General features: G+C 33.7%; 1 protein-coding gene across 1 annotated transcript in view; it reads right to left on the bottom strand.

Annotated features, from left to right (window-relative positions):
- Positions 1-17,384, bottom strand: part of Dach1 (dachshund family transcription factor 1) — a 390,311-nt gene that overhangs the window by 40,102 nt on the left and 332,825 nt on the right. Inside the window, exons 7-8 of the mRNA XM_059274317.1 lie at positions 11,091-11,242; positions 2,405-2,552 (exon numbers count right to left, since the gene is read on the bottom strand). Of these exons, the coding sequence (XP_059130300.1) occupies positions 2,405-2,552; positions 11,091-11,242 (300 nt within the window). The remainder of the gene's footprint in view (positions 1-2,404; positions 2,553-11,090; positions 11,243-17,384) is intronic.

The following is a 17,384-nucleotide window of genomic DNA, read 5'->3' as shown; positions in this document are numbered from 1 at the left end:
TCAGTGAAATATAAAACCTCACTTGAAGCCAGGTGGTGGTGGCGCACGCCTTTAATCCCAGCACTCGGGAGGCAGAGCCAGGTGGATCTCTGTGAGTTTGAGGCCAGCCTGGGCTACCAAGTGAATTTCAGGAAAGGTTCAAAGCTACACAGAGAAACCCTGTCTCAAAAAAAAAAAAAAACAACAACAACAAAAAAAAACCTCACTTGAAGTTATAATGTGCTACTGATAACAATATGTTTTGTATAAATGATAGACAATGATACAGAACTTGGTTGTGCTATATTTTCTCCCACTAGATAATTGCAATAGTGGTGCCCAAGGTTAATCAACTAATAATAACAATATACACAATAAAAATGTACATTCATAGAGTTAAACCGCTTTCACTCTGTTTCCCCATGAATAAGACGGAGAGCAATCAGGACTGGGGTGGCAATATAAGTTCTTTAAAATTATCTTTCTGGATAATTAATAGGTGCTTTGGATAATCAAAGAGCACATGTTTGACAACATCACTCTTCCAAAATTCATTTTTAGATATAAAGAGTAACCATTCTAAGTTTCTTGCTACCCCTCAAAGAATAATGGTTTTACTTAAGAGCATATTTAATCAAAATATAAACTTAGGAAAAATATCTAGTAAATATTTATACTTTCAGTTTCGAATCACCACATGTCTCATTTGTATCATCACTAACTCTACTTAGATGATAGACCATTAACCTGTTGAGTTTACTGTTTTTGTATCATATATCTCAAATCATTTTACCCCCCAATGGACATTGATTACATTCTTAAATGAGAAATAATTGACACTGATTTCAAATTAATGCCAGTTTTCTTTATTTAAGAGTGAAATGCTTATTCTATTGTTATTTTATATTTTTCTTTACAAATACTATTATTTGATATTTATCTATGAAAAGATATGGTAGTTTTGAAATATGTTTATAAGTTGTACATGATTACACTACTAATATGTGGATACACAGCACCCAGACACTGAGCACTCAATTTCCTCCTATAGGATTGGAGAAAATGAGATTGAATTGGCTGTCTTCAGGATAATTCACTTCTTCAGCAGATGCATTCATAGTAGGTAAGTATGGATAATTATTACTTTCAATTTACTGTTGGAAGTTAGTTAAATGGGAGGTTCAAAGTGTGATCTGCAGATGTTTTGCTCTCTAGTGGTTAAAGGAATAAAATTGAAGAGAAACCTTGTTGTTAGACTCACTAGTGTCCAAAGATTTCTTTCTAGAAATCCTAAGGCCTATCTTTTAATGTTATATGAGTTTTCTTTAGGCTAGAATAAAATAGAAACATGGCTGTCTCATAAAAGGAGTTTCCCCAGATTCAGGTCTTTCCCCAGACTTCCTTATTCACTTCAAACATGTCTGCCATCAATGTTTGCCATCTTTGAATTATTTTAGTTTTTTAATCTATGCAAATTCATATTTAAAACCGTGTTATATGCTGTGTGACAGTGTCTCAAATAAAGCTTAATCCAGAAACTCACTAGGTAATGATTTGCATTATTTAATGAAACAACCTGGGAAATCCTAAAACAGAAACAACAACCTTTAAATAACCAAATCAAACATGAAAGGAAGGCAGTTGAAGAATTTATAGGGGATACTCATAAAATTAAAGAAATGGAATCCCCCCTCTTGTTTACAGTTATTCTGGAATCATATAGCTGAAGCAAAGGAGTGATTGGTTGTAGTCTTCAAATTCATGCATAAAATAAATATACAAATATGAGTGACCTTCAAAATTATCTATCGATGACCAGTATAATATTTTAAAAGAAGCAATTTGCAGATCAATAATACCATTATTTTTATCGAATAAGAATTCATTTTGGTAAGTACTTTATGGACTTGACCTTGTTGAATGAACATGAAGCATTCAGAAGGAAAATTATACAAACACTTAACTTCGGTTATTTGCTCAGATATTCATCAAGCTTCCATTTCAGTTGATAAAATCTTACCAGACCTGCTTTGCTTCAATAATCAGTCTTTTCTATTCTGGCTTTATAACTTTAACTTCTGAGCTTTTCAGAGGGCAATTGTGAGTGAACACAACATTCTTCATCATGTCTATCATCTTATCAGAGCTCATTCTCATCTTAAAGAATGTGAATTCATTAAATTCTATAAGCAATGAAAATTATATGATCAATGATATAATAGATATATATAATCCCCTGAGGTAGAAAACAGAAGAGAATGTGCAGCTTAAACATTCAGAAATACAATAAGCTCATGATTTGAGTACTGTTCTAAGTTCAGTTATGGGCAAGGTAGCAAAAATTAAAGCAAATCACCACCACAGAACAATGTTATTTTACTGAATATTTCAAATGAACATTAGACTTCTGTGGAGTTTCAGATACCTCTATTCTTTTGTTCCATGGCCAGTTGCTTCTCCAGTGTCTCCCGTAGCTCTCTTTCCCTTAAAAAATCCATCTTCAGCTCTGTTTTTTCCAGTTGGACCTGTTTTTCTTGAGCTCTGGCATTATCTATGGCAACTTTCAAAAGGCCCTGTACAAAGAAGGTATTCAGAATGAACATACTTTGGTACAAAATACATTTTGTTCATTACCTACATATATTTTCAATGAGAAGAGCCCACTTATCAAATTCTTTAATGCCTGTGAATTCATCCAGGACTCACAAATGCTACAACTAAAGCACAAAACTTCTACATCTGATTAAACTATTTTAGGAAGACAAATATTTATGGCATGTACGTTCCATTGCTTCTAATTAGATCATCTAGATAAAATTTTCAATGAGTCACACAAAAGCATCACATGAAATACAATTGGACAAAAGAAATGGGCAGCAGTTCTACAAAGCATCCTCCAAAATGGCCTATGTGATCCTGGTTATCTGTCACTGTCTTCAAGCTCTTCCATCCATTCCCTTGCAAGGTTCCACTCTCTACAGCTTCTTCTGTGTGTTCCTCAGTTTAACTATCTATGTCCATTTCAGTTGGAGGAAATTTGCTCTTTCCATCTATATCTTTGAACAGATCAAAGCCTCGTTTTACTTCACATTTGCCCAAAGCCACCACTCAGCAAAGGATTTCTCTGATCATCCAACCAGAAATATCCCTTCAAGAAGATACTATTAGCCTTTCTCAACTATTGTCATTCCATTCATTGTTAAGTAATATTATTAGATACAGATGCATTCACTGGCTTATGTCATCCTTCTTCCACTGTGATTCAAGTTTTTTGACAAAGGCAGGAATATTTGTTATTATTTAGCACTGTGTCTCAAAGTACCCAAACCATGACCGTAATTTTAAAATATTGACATATTAAAATTATCACTCTGATATATTTTTGAGATACATAACATATTTAAAGTATCTAGAACAACATATTAGCAGTCAATTATTTTTATGATGTCCTTCAAAATACTGTAATAATCTGAGAATGACATTTAAGAAACCATTTCATAGGCTAGTAAGTCAAAGAGGCTTAAGTGAAAACAAAACTTACTTATTCTTACAACTGTTTATAGGGATATGTACTTTTTCTTCATGTATAATTTTCATAAAATTTAGTAGTTACTTCAGATTTTAAAAATAAAATGTGAGCACATAGCATGCATACAAAAAGCATCCTGTGTGCTTTGCCAGATAAGATACTTAGGCCCAAGTTATCACTGAATATTGGAGTTAAATATTCTAACACCATGAATTTAGCAGCACAAAATGCTATATTTGAAGTGTAAAGTACTTTGTCATAGTCTGTGAATGTGCCAGTCTGAAAATTGCCATTGAAGTTATAGAGGAAGTGGAATTCAATGCCATGCCTAGAGGTTCTCAAGATGCTACTCTTTTAAAGAGTCAGTGTGAAAACTTCGAATCAGAAATTTCAACTCCAGCTTGATTTGAAGCCCAATAGAGAGTTAGTCTGTCTCTAACAGAACAGTGTAATTTTTAACAGTCATAAGCCATTTTAATTATCTATCTATCTATTTATCTATCTATCTATCTATCTATCTATCTATATATATATATATATATATATATATATATATCTTATTACTTTCTGTGTGCTATATCTGACGCAGAATTTCCTGACATAGTTTTTGTGATAGAGAACAAGTAAGAGAATGATTTCTTGTGGCAGCTCTCCCATCCCCACTCTTTTGTTGTTTAGTAATAAAACACAGCTTCTAAGGAAATTGCCATCTTAACCGAATTCAGCAACATTCCTGTGTATGTTTCTTCTGCATCAGGAACAAACAATTAGTAACAAATGAAAGAGATCATTACATCAAGTGCCCTTTCAGATCACCCCAATTAAAACTTTAGTTTAGCTGTATTTTAATTCTAAGATACCAAATTCTAATTTTCTGCTCTGATTGCTCTTGTTGACTTATCTTTGAAAGATGTACTCTCTGTGCAATGCCTAGAGATTATTTAGCAAGATGCCAATGTTGGCACCACTTAATGTGTTGATTGGTTGTATTATCAGTAGCTGTTTAAAATAAATTACTATTAAACTATTATTGTCCTTGGGTGACAAAACATAATATTTTTGTGTTCTTAAATATGAAACAATCATTATGAATAGACATGTTGAATAATGTTAAGATCTGACTCTAAACTGTGTCATTTTATTATCAATATCAGTTTGCAAATGATGAAGTTGCAGGAAGAATTTACATTTACTCTCTCCTTTTGTTACAGTTATTAGTAAAGTAGTTAATGGTTTTATATTACCTATTCCTGCTGATTATGTCTGAGAAATATTTGGCTTTAGAATTCTATGCCTCTAGACACCATGTATAAGTTATATAAAATTAAACTTAAAATTTAGACTTTAATTCAATGCACTGATCAGTGAGATTCCAGTGTGAACAGAAGTCTGAACTAGGGTCAAACTGATACATACACAAAAGTAAGTTATTGCGCATGACATGTCCGTGCAATAATAAATAAAATAAGCACAAGATGCCCACTCAAATTTAGTGTGGCAAGAGGCTGGGAAAAAAGCAACAGCAGGAACTGTCCACAGCTTCCAAAAGTCATCACGACACCTTTTAACTATCAGTCATAATACTCTCATATTTGTGTAACTTGTGTTTATTTTCCAGGGATGTGACATGCGAAAGATCATGGAAACTGTGTGGTTATCACTTGGAAAAGCCGTATTTGCACAATGTCATGACAACCTTTCGTCTTCCAGTTAAGAAGTGAAGGTTTCAATTATGATTTTTTTTCCTCTAAGGAATTTTCACTTCTCATAGCACTCAAGTTGGTCATGGCTCTAAAGAAATACAGTTGAAGTTTATTCTGAACACAGCAATGGTAAAAGACAATGGTTGACTGTGCACATGCACAGATTCGTTTTTAATGAAGCATGATGTTGGTAATCACACACAAATTCTTATCCGCCAAAATATCTTTATTTTTTTTTTTTCAGGGGATAAACCTCCTCAGAAAATTACAGAAACAGGTGGCTCTGCATGAGTCCAGCAGTCTAGCAGTGTTACGGAACATTAAAACTTAAAAGAAAGGCCCAGAAGTTTCAGGTGTCCGAGACTTACCCAAGACCTTAGTTTAGGTCGAACTTCAGCTACTTAATTAAAAAAAAATAAAATTTCTTTTAGTATTTCCTTCTTTGTAGAATAAGAAAGACTTGTCTTCCTTGAAACCCAGACTTTTATAGACAGAAAGAAAAAAATGTCAGCATCAAGTGATGAACTATGACAGAAGTGTAATCAGAAGTTTCTGTGTTGCTCCCTGTTCTGCAGCTGCTTGCAAAAAATCACTCAAAGGCCTGTAGTAATTATAAATGCTCAGCCAGTAGCTCAGGCCTATCACTAACTAGTTCTTACATTTAAATTAACCCATAATCTTATCTATGTTTGGCCACATGGTTGGTACTTTTTTTCAGTATGGCCTCCTCATCTTGCCTCCTCTGGCTGGTGACTCCTGACTCTGCCTCCTTCCCAGAATTCTCCTTGTCTGGCTCTCATGCTTAATCTCTTCCCACCCAGATATTTGCCAATCAGCTTTATTATTAACAATGAGCATGATCCACAGCACAGAAGTATTTTTAAAACTGTACTCCCTCTACTATTACAGAATTCCCACAGTTGAGTTATGGCATACTTCCTGTGCAACATCTTTTCTGTGTATAAGCCCACCTTGTGAGTCACGTGTGCTGATAATAAGTCAGCCAGGACTCTGAAGTCACCATGTTACCATATCTGCCTCAATAGCTTTATATACAAGGTCAGCATATACAAAGATTGAGAAGATTCACTGTAAAGTGAATAGAACTGGTCCTGATGAGACAGCATAGTGGGTATAGGCACTGGAAGTCAAGCCTGATGAATTGAGTTCAATTTCCAGAACCCATATTGTGGAAGGATAGAACCAATTGTAAGGTCCCTGCTGAACTCCACACGTGCACCACGACAACCCCATCCTTTAACCACTACCACACATATAAAATAAATAATAAATATTTTAAACTGTATATAACTGTAGTAATTGGCACAGTAAATTTGTTCACTAAGTATTAAATCATTCTATTATTGTGACTGGGAATGATATTTACCAAATAGGGGACACAGTCCAGGATTTGAAACTGTCATTGTTGATTGCTGTTATCATCACAGTTAGCTGTGTTCAGAATCCTAGGTATATTTTACCATTTCTCACCTCAGTCTTTGACACATTTATATGGGAACAAATGGAAAACAACCAAATCACACCACATAATCTCAATTAAGAATAAAGTGTGTAATATAATACGAATATATGCAATTATAACCCACACATGCTTTGAATCCAATGTTATTTTCAGGATGATTTCAAATAAGTTTTATACTAATAATGAAAATAAAAAAGCTATTTTTTCCCACAGTGTCTAAAAATGACAAAGTGTCTGAAACAATTGGCAGTGACATTGTGATGCAGGTTTGAAGACGGACAATGAACCATTTCCAGTCTTGATACTTAGGCAAATTTTGTCTCCTTGTATTTCCTCTCACACACAAATGGAAATCGCTTCTCAAATGCCATCGTTGCATTATATTTACTTATTAAACCATACTCAACAAATCTGGGACTGGACTGTGTTTTTGTATTTTTTGCTATTTCTTTTAGGTGTTCCTACCCTGGTTAACTTCTGATTTAGCTGTGATATTTTCAGTGGCACTGAAATACTGAACATAAGGCCCGGAACACTCTAGGTAAGCTGAGCTCTCTACTCCTGAACCAATGCCACTTCCTTAACTTCACTTCGCACACAAACCCCACTGAACCCACCTTCTGTCACATACCCTCTATTGTAAGCATCTGTAAGGATACTTTATGCATGATTAACTTTTTCTTTTTTATTTTGTGATCGGTGAGTTTGACCATCTTTATGCTTTATAGGTTTGTTTGTGCAGCTTTTTTCTTAAATTTATTTTCTTCCTTTTACAACCATTGTAACCAAAACTCCTCTTCTCTCCCCTCCACTGCTTGTTTTCAGATACAGGCAGGTAACAGGTTTCTCTGTGTAGCCGTGGTTATCCTGTGATTCGATCTGTAGACTAGGATGGCCTTGAACCCAGAGTTCCAACTGTAAATTAATTATTTTTGTCCTTTTTTATTTCAACTTTCAGTTATGAACCTACTTTTACTCTATGATTCATAAGCTACAAGTGTCCATACCCACTGAGTCATCTCACTAAACTCAATTCTTTTCACTTTACAGGGAATTTACTCTTCCCTGTATATACTGGCCTTAGGGTAAAAACATGCAAACAAGTGATGATGCTGTCAGTTCTAAGAGTTATTGTTTTTGGGATTCAGGATGGAAGTACACGTTGCAACTAGTGAGTAGAACACTATTTTGAGTGTACTCCATTTGAAGCCAATAGTTGAAGGTATCCCATCCAAATATTTGACCCTAAAACATTTCCTCACATTAAACTGCCCAGTGACCTATCCAAAGACATCATTGAAATATGTCCATACCGGATACAGCAAAATGTCATCTAAAAACACAAGTTCTAAGAACAAAAAATTGGAATGAAATTTTATTGCCCCCTAAAGATTACTGTTATTTATTCTGTATATTTTCATTATCACTTTTAATTTGTAAAATACTCAAATGACATGAAAGAAATTTCATAACTCTTCTAGGTATGACATCCTCAAAGCATTAATAAAAATATTTTTAACAAATTATGTTTATGTTTATATGTAAATATAATATTTTCCATAGGTCTTATGATAGCAATTATGAAAAGCAATTTCAAAAATGATATTGTGAAGGAGACATCTGTAGTGAACACCACAAATCTAAATACTAAAAAGTATTAATTAATACTATATTATAAAAAATTATTTGCATTTAAAATGATAATGTATTAAATAATATTTTGAAGGATTTGGGGAAATTAATCCTAATAGCAATAAAGAATTTCTGTGGTAACCATAGATCTTTAAACTAACTATATGAGTATGCTACAGTTTTGAAACAGAAAGCAGAGAACCCAATTATACATACTTGAAACTGCAGATGAAATTGAGGTAGGCATATTGTAATTACTCAAATTAAAATTTAGACAGCAAACACATTCATATTCTATGCCTAATAAACCAGGGTCATGACTGTTTAAACACTCTATATGATTTCTTGGATATAGTCATAACTCAGTAAATGTGGAAATAATATAATATAATATAATTTTTTAAACTGATGTGAAATCATCAAACATTCAGTAAATATATATATTTATAATATATGTATTTACATGATTATCAGTATGTATTTATATATGTATATCTCTAGGGAACTCAGTGATTTTCTAAGTCTTATTTTATGTATACATATGTGCATGCATGTGTACATGAGGCTATACTGAATATTCATATGTATAAAACACTTAAGTCTGCTCATACATGCATATGTATAAGATTTGATGTAAACAAATATCAATTTTAATGAAGGATTTTTTTATTGATGAGCTAGCTTTATTAGACCCAGATTCCAATCAAAAAAACCTTAAAATCGGTAATTAAGCCTTTTTTGCTTTGCTTACCAACCTACTGTTAATTCTTCTAAGATACATCCTCAGGACATATTTTGAGAAGGAGACCAGATGTAGAGTAGGTTAAATAATTAACTAATTTTTCTAATATATGGACATTTTGTTTTCTCTTTCTTTCTATGAGAAATACTTAGTTTGAAATGATGGGAATAGCATGCCACGTCTAAGTGTTCCTAGCATAAAGTGGATGAATGTACCACTCCCTAACTCTCAGTATTTGACTTAGAGCTGTGAATGTCAACACAGTTCTCAGGCCTAGTTTTAATCATGTTTACCACCTACCCTAACTCTTCCCAGATCTACTCCTTTACCTACACACTCAGCTATCCCTCTCCTCTCTTTCTCATGTGTGTGTCTGTCTCTGTTTCTCTATCTCTCTGTCTCTCTTTGTCTCTATACCTCTGTGTCACTGTATCTTTTATGTGTCTCACTCTGGCTATCCGTCTGTCTGTCTTTCTCTCTCCTTATCAGTCACAATCCATGCTGCTTATATACTCTTGAATATGTGTTCTTCGTTGTCACATTGTTGTCTTAGCAGGGCTGAATCTTGTATTCCAACAGATACTAACCTCATGTAGTTCTCCAGTGAGGAGTAGGACTCTCTACCCACCTCTTTCAATGCTGAGATTTTTGTTTGCCTTGAGCGTAAATAGACTGTGAGCAAGTTGTCTAGTCTACTGTGAATTCATATGTGCAACTTTGCTACCGTATCCTGAAAACACTGACCCTTGCAGTGATCTGTTGCCTCTGGTGCTTATAACATGTACAGATTGTAATTGGATACAGCTATTCCAGTTAGGGCTGAAGAATGGACAGACTCTGTACTCTGCACTCTGACCAGTTGTGTTATTGCCCTACTTTTCAGAAGGCATTTTTCTTAACAAGAGAGAAATTCACTATGTCATGTATCTTGTAATAGGGGTAAAATTTGGAAGGGCGGGGAAATATCTTATGTCTACTTTTGGATATAATCAGTAGTTTGGTCATGATTGAAATGAGACTGGACTAATGACTTATTTCAATTAGTAAAATATAAAACCTTAATGTTGAAAACGGTTCTAGCAAGTCTAATTACATTTGTATTAAAATGTCATATTAATAGATGAGAAGATATGTTACATTAAAGGCCTTCTGTTATATCCTTGGAGAGGTAAATAAAATTAATTACATTTCTACTGGGGCAAAGTTTAATATGGTAGGAAATGTGTTTAGAAAAATATAAGGATGAAGTACTGGCCTAATAGCATATCTGTATCTTGTGTCTTCTTCTATCTCCTCCTGAGATGGAGAAGTAGAGGGCAAAGCTCCAGCTGGGGCCCACATGATCCCTTCATGCATGGCAAGAAAATTATGCTTTCTTCTATCCAAAACACTTTTATTATCTTGGCTCCATGCACTGTGTTATTGTTACCTCTAAGTATTTTTGATTCATAATGTACTGTACGTAAAATATACATCCTGAGGGCCACATAGGAAATCCGTGAAAACTTTTCTATGGCTTTTTGAAGTCTATTCTTTGAAGAGTTCCTACTAGCTGAAAGCAACTTACTTATGAAAGAAGAGGTTCTTTTAGATTCTTCTTTATTAGACTTTTTCAAAATGACTAAACATATCATTTCCTCACTGGAAGGCCAGAAGTTTAAAAATATCTAAATATTTATTAGAACTTGTATGCTGTCATTTGGTAAACCAGACAAATTTATACACTTAAATTGGTCCCATTATTTGGCAGTAAAAAGAACATTTAAGGGGAAATGTTTTTCATAAATGTTCACATTGGTTTTGTTTATTTTTAATATGGCGCAATATAAATTATCTGTTGAGTATTTCTACAACAATTTGGTCGGTGTAGAAAAGTTAAAATTTAATTTTCTGGAGAAATATTTAATACTATAGATCAGCCAATATCATGAGATAATTATTTGAAATAGGTTGTGTTTTAGAAAAAATAATTCACATGTGTGTGTTTCACGCTCCTTTCTTGCAGAATGAACAGAGACCTACCTGTATGTTAGTGAGAAGGGTCTCTATGGAAGACAGGCCATCAGGAAACAGAAAGGGAGACGGGAAGCCTGGAGGTAGTGGTTGCCCATGCCCAGTTAGAGAAAGTTTGTCCATGCTGTCTCTTGCGGTTGGTGTAGAAAGCGGGGTCTCATCTGTATGTGATTGAAACAAAAATATAGAACAAGTTACGCTTGTCTGTTTTTATTAGACCTCAGTAATGGCTTCCCTAGTGGTTTCCAGAACATTTATTGCAAATTGGTTCCTGCTATCAGGAGAAAATGCTTTCTGCTGAATTTTCTTTAATGAAAAAGCTGTGGAGATACAACAAGATAACATTAATGAGTAACTTTATAAGCCTTTTAAATGCAGTCTCTAATGAGACTGAGTTTACAGTGCCATAGAATCTTTTTAAAACAAATATTATCTCATATATAGTTGTGATAATATATTCAGGCTGACTTTATGGGCACCTTCCCAATTATCTCATTTTAGTTTGTTCTGTTTGGATTGACAATAGAGTATTTCTAAAGCTTTATATAAGAGAAATGTTTTGTATCTCAGGATGTTTCTTTCTCAATTAACCCTTCCTTTATATTGATGGTTCATTCAAATGTAGTCTTAATAAGCTTAATGAAGAATCTACAAGTGAAACCTATTTTTTCTTTTCTTTCTTTTTTTAACATCTAAAGGGGAAGACTGGAGTCTAAAAATATTGTTTCTAAGTTACAATTAAAATAATCACTGTCATTAGCTAAAAATATTATTTTAAATAGTTAAACATCTGAAGCTTTCACACATAAAAATGTAACTGAAGAAAAAAACAATAAAAATTTAGCTTCCATCACATCATTATGAAAATTATATTACCCCTTTCAGGTAAGTCATTATTTATTTCAACAATTCTATATTTTTCAACAGTTAAGACACTTAAATTAATGTCAAAACACAAGCACTCTGTCCTTTCATTATGAAAAGTTTTCATTTTGTTCTTTACTAATTAAACATCTATATACTTTCCAATGAAATGGAACAATTTGTGGCTTAATCACAGATAAAATGTTACTCAGGCTAGCAATTTTACTAATGCTTAGTAATGTTAATCAGTCTTTATGTTATAAATATTTTCATATCTCACCCCAGGAAAATTCATAAACACAATGTTCTTGATTACTCCTTACTGTATCTCTCAATTCTACAAGTGTCTAAAATTGTCAGCATATTTGATTTTTGCGTATAATTGATTCCAACATTCTCAGTCATTTTTTTATTTTACAACATAACGCCTAATCACACAACATCTTTTCCAATTATCTCTGTCTAGTGTAGAAATATCATGGAATGTGCCACACCTTATTGTCTTCACTGATGTTAGAACATGTTAGATCGTGTCTCTCATTGTTCCACATTTTTAGTCAATGAAGCAAATGGGAAGAAAAAGAGGGGAAAGATATAAGACACAAGATGCCCTGCTCACTACACTCTTGTCACACTCCCTCACTTTTCGGCAGTTTCTCCTTCCACTGCCTCTGTTAAATCACTGACAGATGATCTCAAGCAGCATGTACTAGAGAAGAAACAATAAGAAACTAAGCCTGGACTCATAATGCTATATTTTATCACAGCTTTCACATGGGGTAGAGAAGGCTTCAGGGCTTGGGTAGAGCTGCAGCATGGCTAATATGAGCAAGGTAATTTGGGACACCATTTACCAAGCTGTCGTAAATTACTTCTGTAGACCAAGGCTGCTAGTGTTTTCCCATAATAGCTCTGAAAAGGCACTTGTTAAACATCTATGTGCATGTGTCATTGTTTAAGAAAGGAGAGCAATAATTTTTGATCTGTTTCACCTTAGCTGTCACATGGTAAGGAAAATGGTGCCTTAATAGATCATGGAGATAATAATTGCTTGTCTTTTGAAGAAAGGAATAGAGCCACATGACCATCTGAAGATGAATTCACCTTAGCAACTGTGACTTCATAATTTGGAAGTCTTTGCAAAAAAAAATGAGAACCAAATGTATTTATACACACATTTGATTATATCTTCTATTACTAAATAACTACTTGTATTAACCTCAATGCATTTATGGTTGACTATGCTTGGCAGTTGGGAGACAAATCATTAAATCACCATCATGCCTACATTCACACGCTATTAATTATTGAAACAATGTACAAGATAATAGAGGTGGAAGGAAAGTTTCCAGGGAAAAAAGCATTGTGAAACTGATGTAGACTGGAGTGACCGATTCCAGGTGATAAATAACTAATTCTTATAGTTGGTGAAGCACTTTACCTCCTATTGCTATTTCATTAGCCACTGCTCACTCCAGTCAATGATTAACATTCTTCTGTGTATATGTGCAAGCATGTGTGAGCATACATATTGTTTCTCTCATTGCATCTAGGATCATATATGTGAATAGACTATCATTGCAGAACAACTTAAAATGGAAAGAAAAGGAACTATTTTTTTTTTAAAAAAAGGTTAGATATACCCCACTTTTTTATTTTTTTTTAGAAAAAAATGTTCAAAGATAAAATAAACCAAAAATGTTCATTTGGGCCTCAACATGCTGTTATCTGAGAAAACACTGTCACCTCAAAGCAATCAACATCATAAAAGTCTATTTTATTTCCTCCTGCATGGATCATAAAGTTAAGGCTTAATCATTCTCTCTTTTTAAATAAAGTGACCTTGATATCTGAAATATTCATGAAAGATTAAAGCAAAAGTTTGAGGCCAAAGAATGTTGGAGTTTGGGCATCACACAATTTCCATTGACTTCAAAGTGTGAAGAAAGAGGCCGCACACATTCACAGATCTGATTTCCATTTGATATACCTGCAAAGGCTTTTAGAGATTGTGTTGAAAAGCAATTGTCTGGTCAAATTTTGATATTTCTAGGTTGTACTATTTGACTACCGGTTTTAGTACATGACTATAAGTGAATAGAAATTATAAGGGCTATGCAAGGAGCTCCCTCTTGTTCCTATAGAGACTTGAATGGTGGTCATCAATGCACATGCCCATATTTGTAATGTTATTGTATTTGGAAAAATGCTCTTTCATAGATGTATTTCACAAAAAATTAACATGAAGATATTCCAGTGTAAAAAGAGACCAAAGTCTGATAGCATGTGTCCTCATGAGAAAAAGGCAGAGGGATATTTGCAAAAGAAGAACACACACAGACAGACTGTAAAAAAAAAAAAAAATGGAGGTGATATGTCCAAAGGTAGGTACTAAAATATTGCAGTCACAGTTAGGTAACGCTGCTGCTCAACACATGCTAGATGAAACCAACTGTCTAGTTACCTATTAAGTTGTTATATTTAAATTCTAAAAAGAAGTTATTAACTTTTAAGCCTTATTCTACTTTAATTTAGTTACAGAGAACTGTAGTAATTCCTGAAGGAAAATGGAATAACACATGCTACAGTTTAAGAAATAATTTCATCTTAATGCCCAGATAAATTGCTGATTGAAATCTGAATAATTACACAACAAATAGGCTGACAATTTTACCATTATTTAACAAAGATAATAGAAATTTAAAGTACAAATGGAAAAGAAAAACATTTCAATTATATAATAGAGGATGAAAACATTGTAGTTTAGTTTTCCTTATCACCTGAACTCAGGATTCTACTCACAGTTTAAGTCACTTTTTACTAAAAGACCATCAAGAAGATTGATGGCTCTGAAAGACAAGCCTCTTTCCTCTTCAATCTTATCACACGTAACAATTTAGCAGGATATCCTAAGGAACAATGTTGTTTAAAAAAATAATGGTCCTCTACTTTTAAAATGTTTTCTTTCCTGTTAATAAAATCTAGCGCAGTTGTTATTTTCATAACCATTCCCTTTGGGTTTGAATTACATATTCTCTCAAGTGTGTGTGTATGTGTGTGAGTTAAGTGTGTGTGTGTGTGTGTGTGTGTGCACGTTCACACACACATGTTGCTCTGTAATGTCTTATTATTATTACTAAACTTCCCTTTCCAAGCTAAAGAAAGAGAGTTTGCATGAAAACCATTACTATAGTGGCAAAATGGAGGGAAAAGGTGCTGAAAATATTCTAGAAAATATGGTACTTTCCTTTGGAAGTAAATGAACTTTTATAAAAATGTGAACTTTTCCGGAATGTTTTAGTAAATTTCTATCAGAAGCCAAAGTATTCAACAGAAGTATTGCTGATCTAAAATAGGAGCATGAATAACCTAAAAATTAACATTAGTGCTCAAATAAAGAATTAAAAATTGTACCCAGACATACAATCTATGAGAATAAGGTGTTAGATTTTCCTAGTGCTGGTATTACAAGAGGATGTATGCTGCCCAGTATTAGTGCTGTGCTGGGAATTGAAGGAATTGAACCAGGGTCTCTGAAAAGCAGTACACTCTTTAACTACTACACCGTCTCTCCAGTCCCATGCAATAGATGTTGTTTTAATAAAAGAGATCTCAATTCTATATATGATATGGCTAAATCAAGAGCAAACATCGTTAAACTCAGAAATCCAATTCTAGTCCTGATGCCATCTCATTTTATCAAATTTTATAGTGGTAAAACCATCTTATATCATATGAAGCACATTTGGCTAATTTGTAACAATGATTAACTTAAACTCAAAGGATTACACTTTAATCCAATTAGATTAAAAATGCAAAAATGCTTTATCAAATACAAAACACATCAGTGTAAATGTGGAAAAATAAAATCTATAAATTTTCTTTTTTAAATTCATTTTTTTTAATGTGGCATTGGGAACAGCATCTTTTCATCATTTACTTGTGGTGTCTTTTTTTCATGTATTAAGTCTGTGATAAAGATACATTACGTTGACAATGTTCATTGGCATAGGCTGAAGACAGCATGAAAACACCAAGAAACCTTTCCAATATACTCTAAGCAGCATTAGAACTTGGGAGTTCAAATTGGGAGGAAAATAATATGGAGGGTGGGGGAGGGCACTGATGGTAAAGTGTGTCCTTCGCAAATACAAGGACCTGAGTCTGATCCTCAGAACCTACATAAAAGTTGGGTATTCTAGCGTGTGCTTGTAATCCTAGTGCTGGGGAGCCAGAGAAAAGAGGACTCTAGGGCCCAGGGGCTAGACAGCCCAGTCTACACAGTGAATTAAATTGTAGGCCAGGGCATTAAAAGATCCTATCTCAAAAATAAGCTAGAAGAATTACACCCAAGTTTAACCTGTGGCCTCAACATATATATGCACAGATGTGCACCTAAACACACATCAACACACATGTATAAAACCACATAAATATAATGAAAAAAAGAGAATAATATATTAATATGCTTATAGAGATGGCTGAGGTATGCTAAAACCTACATCAAGTATACAGTTTTCTCCAGATTAACTAAGAACAGATTTATATCACATTTATTCTATGAAACTATCATCTCCATGAGTGGTTCCTCATTTTTAAGTTAATTTTTTTTTTTAATTTACCTAAATGTTAGGGGTCACTCCTTAGGCCAGGAGAGACTATACAAATCATCTCAGCAGGTCCACACTTTTTAATTTCTGTTGACAAAATATGTGAATGAGAAAAAGAGCAGCAAATCTGGAAGACTACATGGTGGAGCAGCAAGAAGTTTCCATTTGTCTTGAAGTCATACTGCACCCATCATAGGAAAATTAAATCACCTTCTGCAGGAAAGTTACACTTCTTGTTAAAGGGCAACTTCACAGATCCGGTCTTCTACTAAAAGGAAGCACTAAGACCATGATTTTTTTTTTTAATATAAATCAAACTATAGTCTCAATAAGGTTATTTGACAAAAGACTGGTCCAAATGGCACTCTATTTATTTAGGAAAAGAAGAGAATATTTTTGGGGTGGCACAAACTGAGACAGGATAGAAGAAGGAAATAAAAATCTCTACAGTAAAAGCTAAGCAGTGAATTTTTGTTGAAGGCAGTGGGAGGGTGAAAGGTCATATAAGGAAATCATGCAGGGGCAACATCTTGGGGAATTCTGGGTCTCTAATAACCCAAAGAAATTTTATTTTAATGGAATTTTAACTGGAAAGCATATTTTCTACCATTGTTCTCAAAAGAAAAAAAAGACTATTCTACATTTATATTTCTGAGATTTTATGTACAAAGGAAGCATTAAGGTTAAGCTGTACATTGACTAATATTTTAAAACTTGACATTGATAGCAAATTTATCCCAGGAACAAAAACTTATGTTTGCAAGTAGATACTTGTGCGTATAATTTAAATTGCCTCCACAACTAGGAATTTCAAGCATTAAACATACAC

This window comes from Peromyscus eremicus, chromosome 9 (genome assembly GCF_949786415.1).
Source record: "Peromyscus eremicus chromosome 9, PerEre_H2_v1, whole genome shotgun sequence".
In the NCBI taxonomy this organism is placed as follows: Eukaryota; Metazoa; Chordata; class Mammalia; order Rodentia; family Cricetidae; genus Peromyscus; species Peromyscus eremicus.
This window is presented reverse-complemented; position numbering and strand designations above follow the sequence as displayed.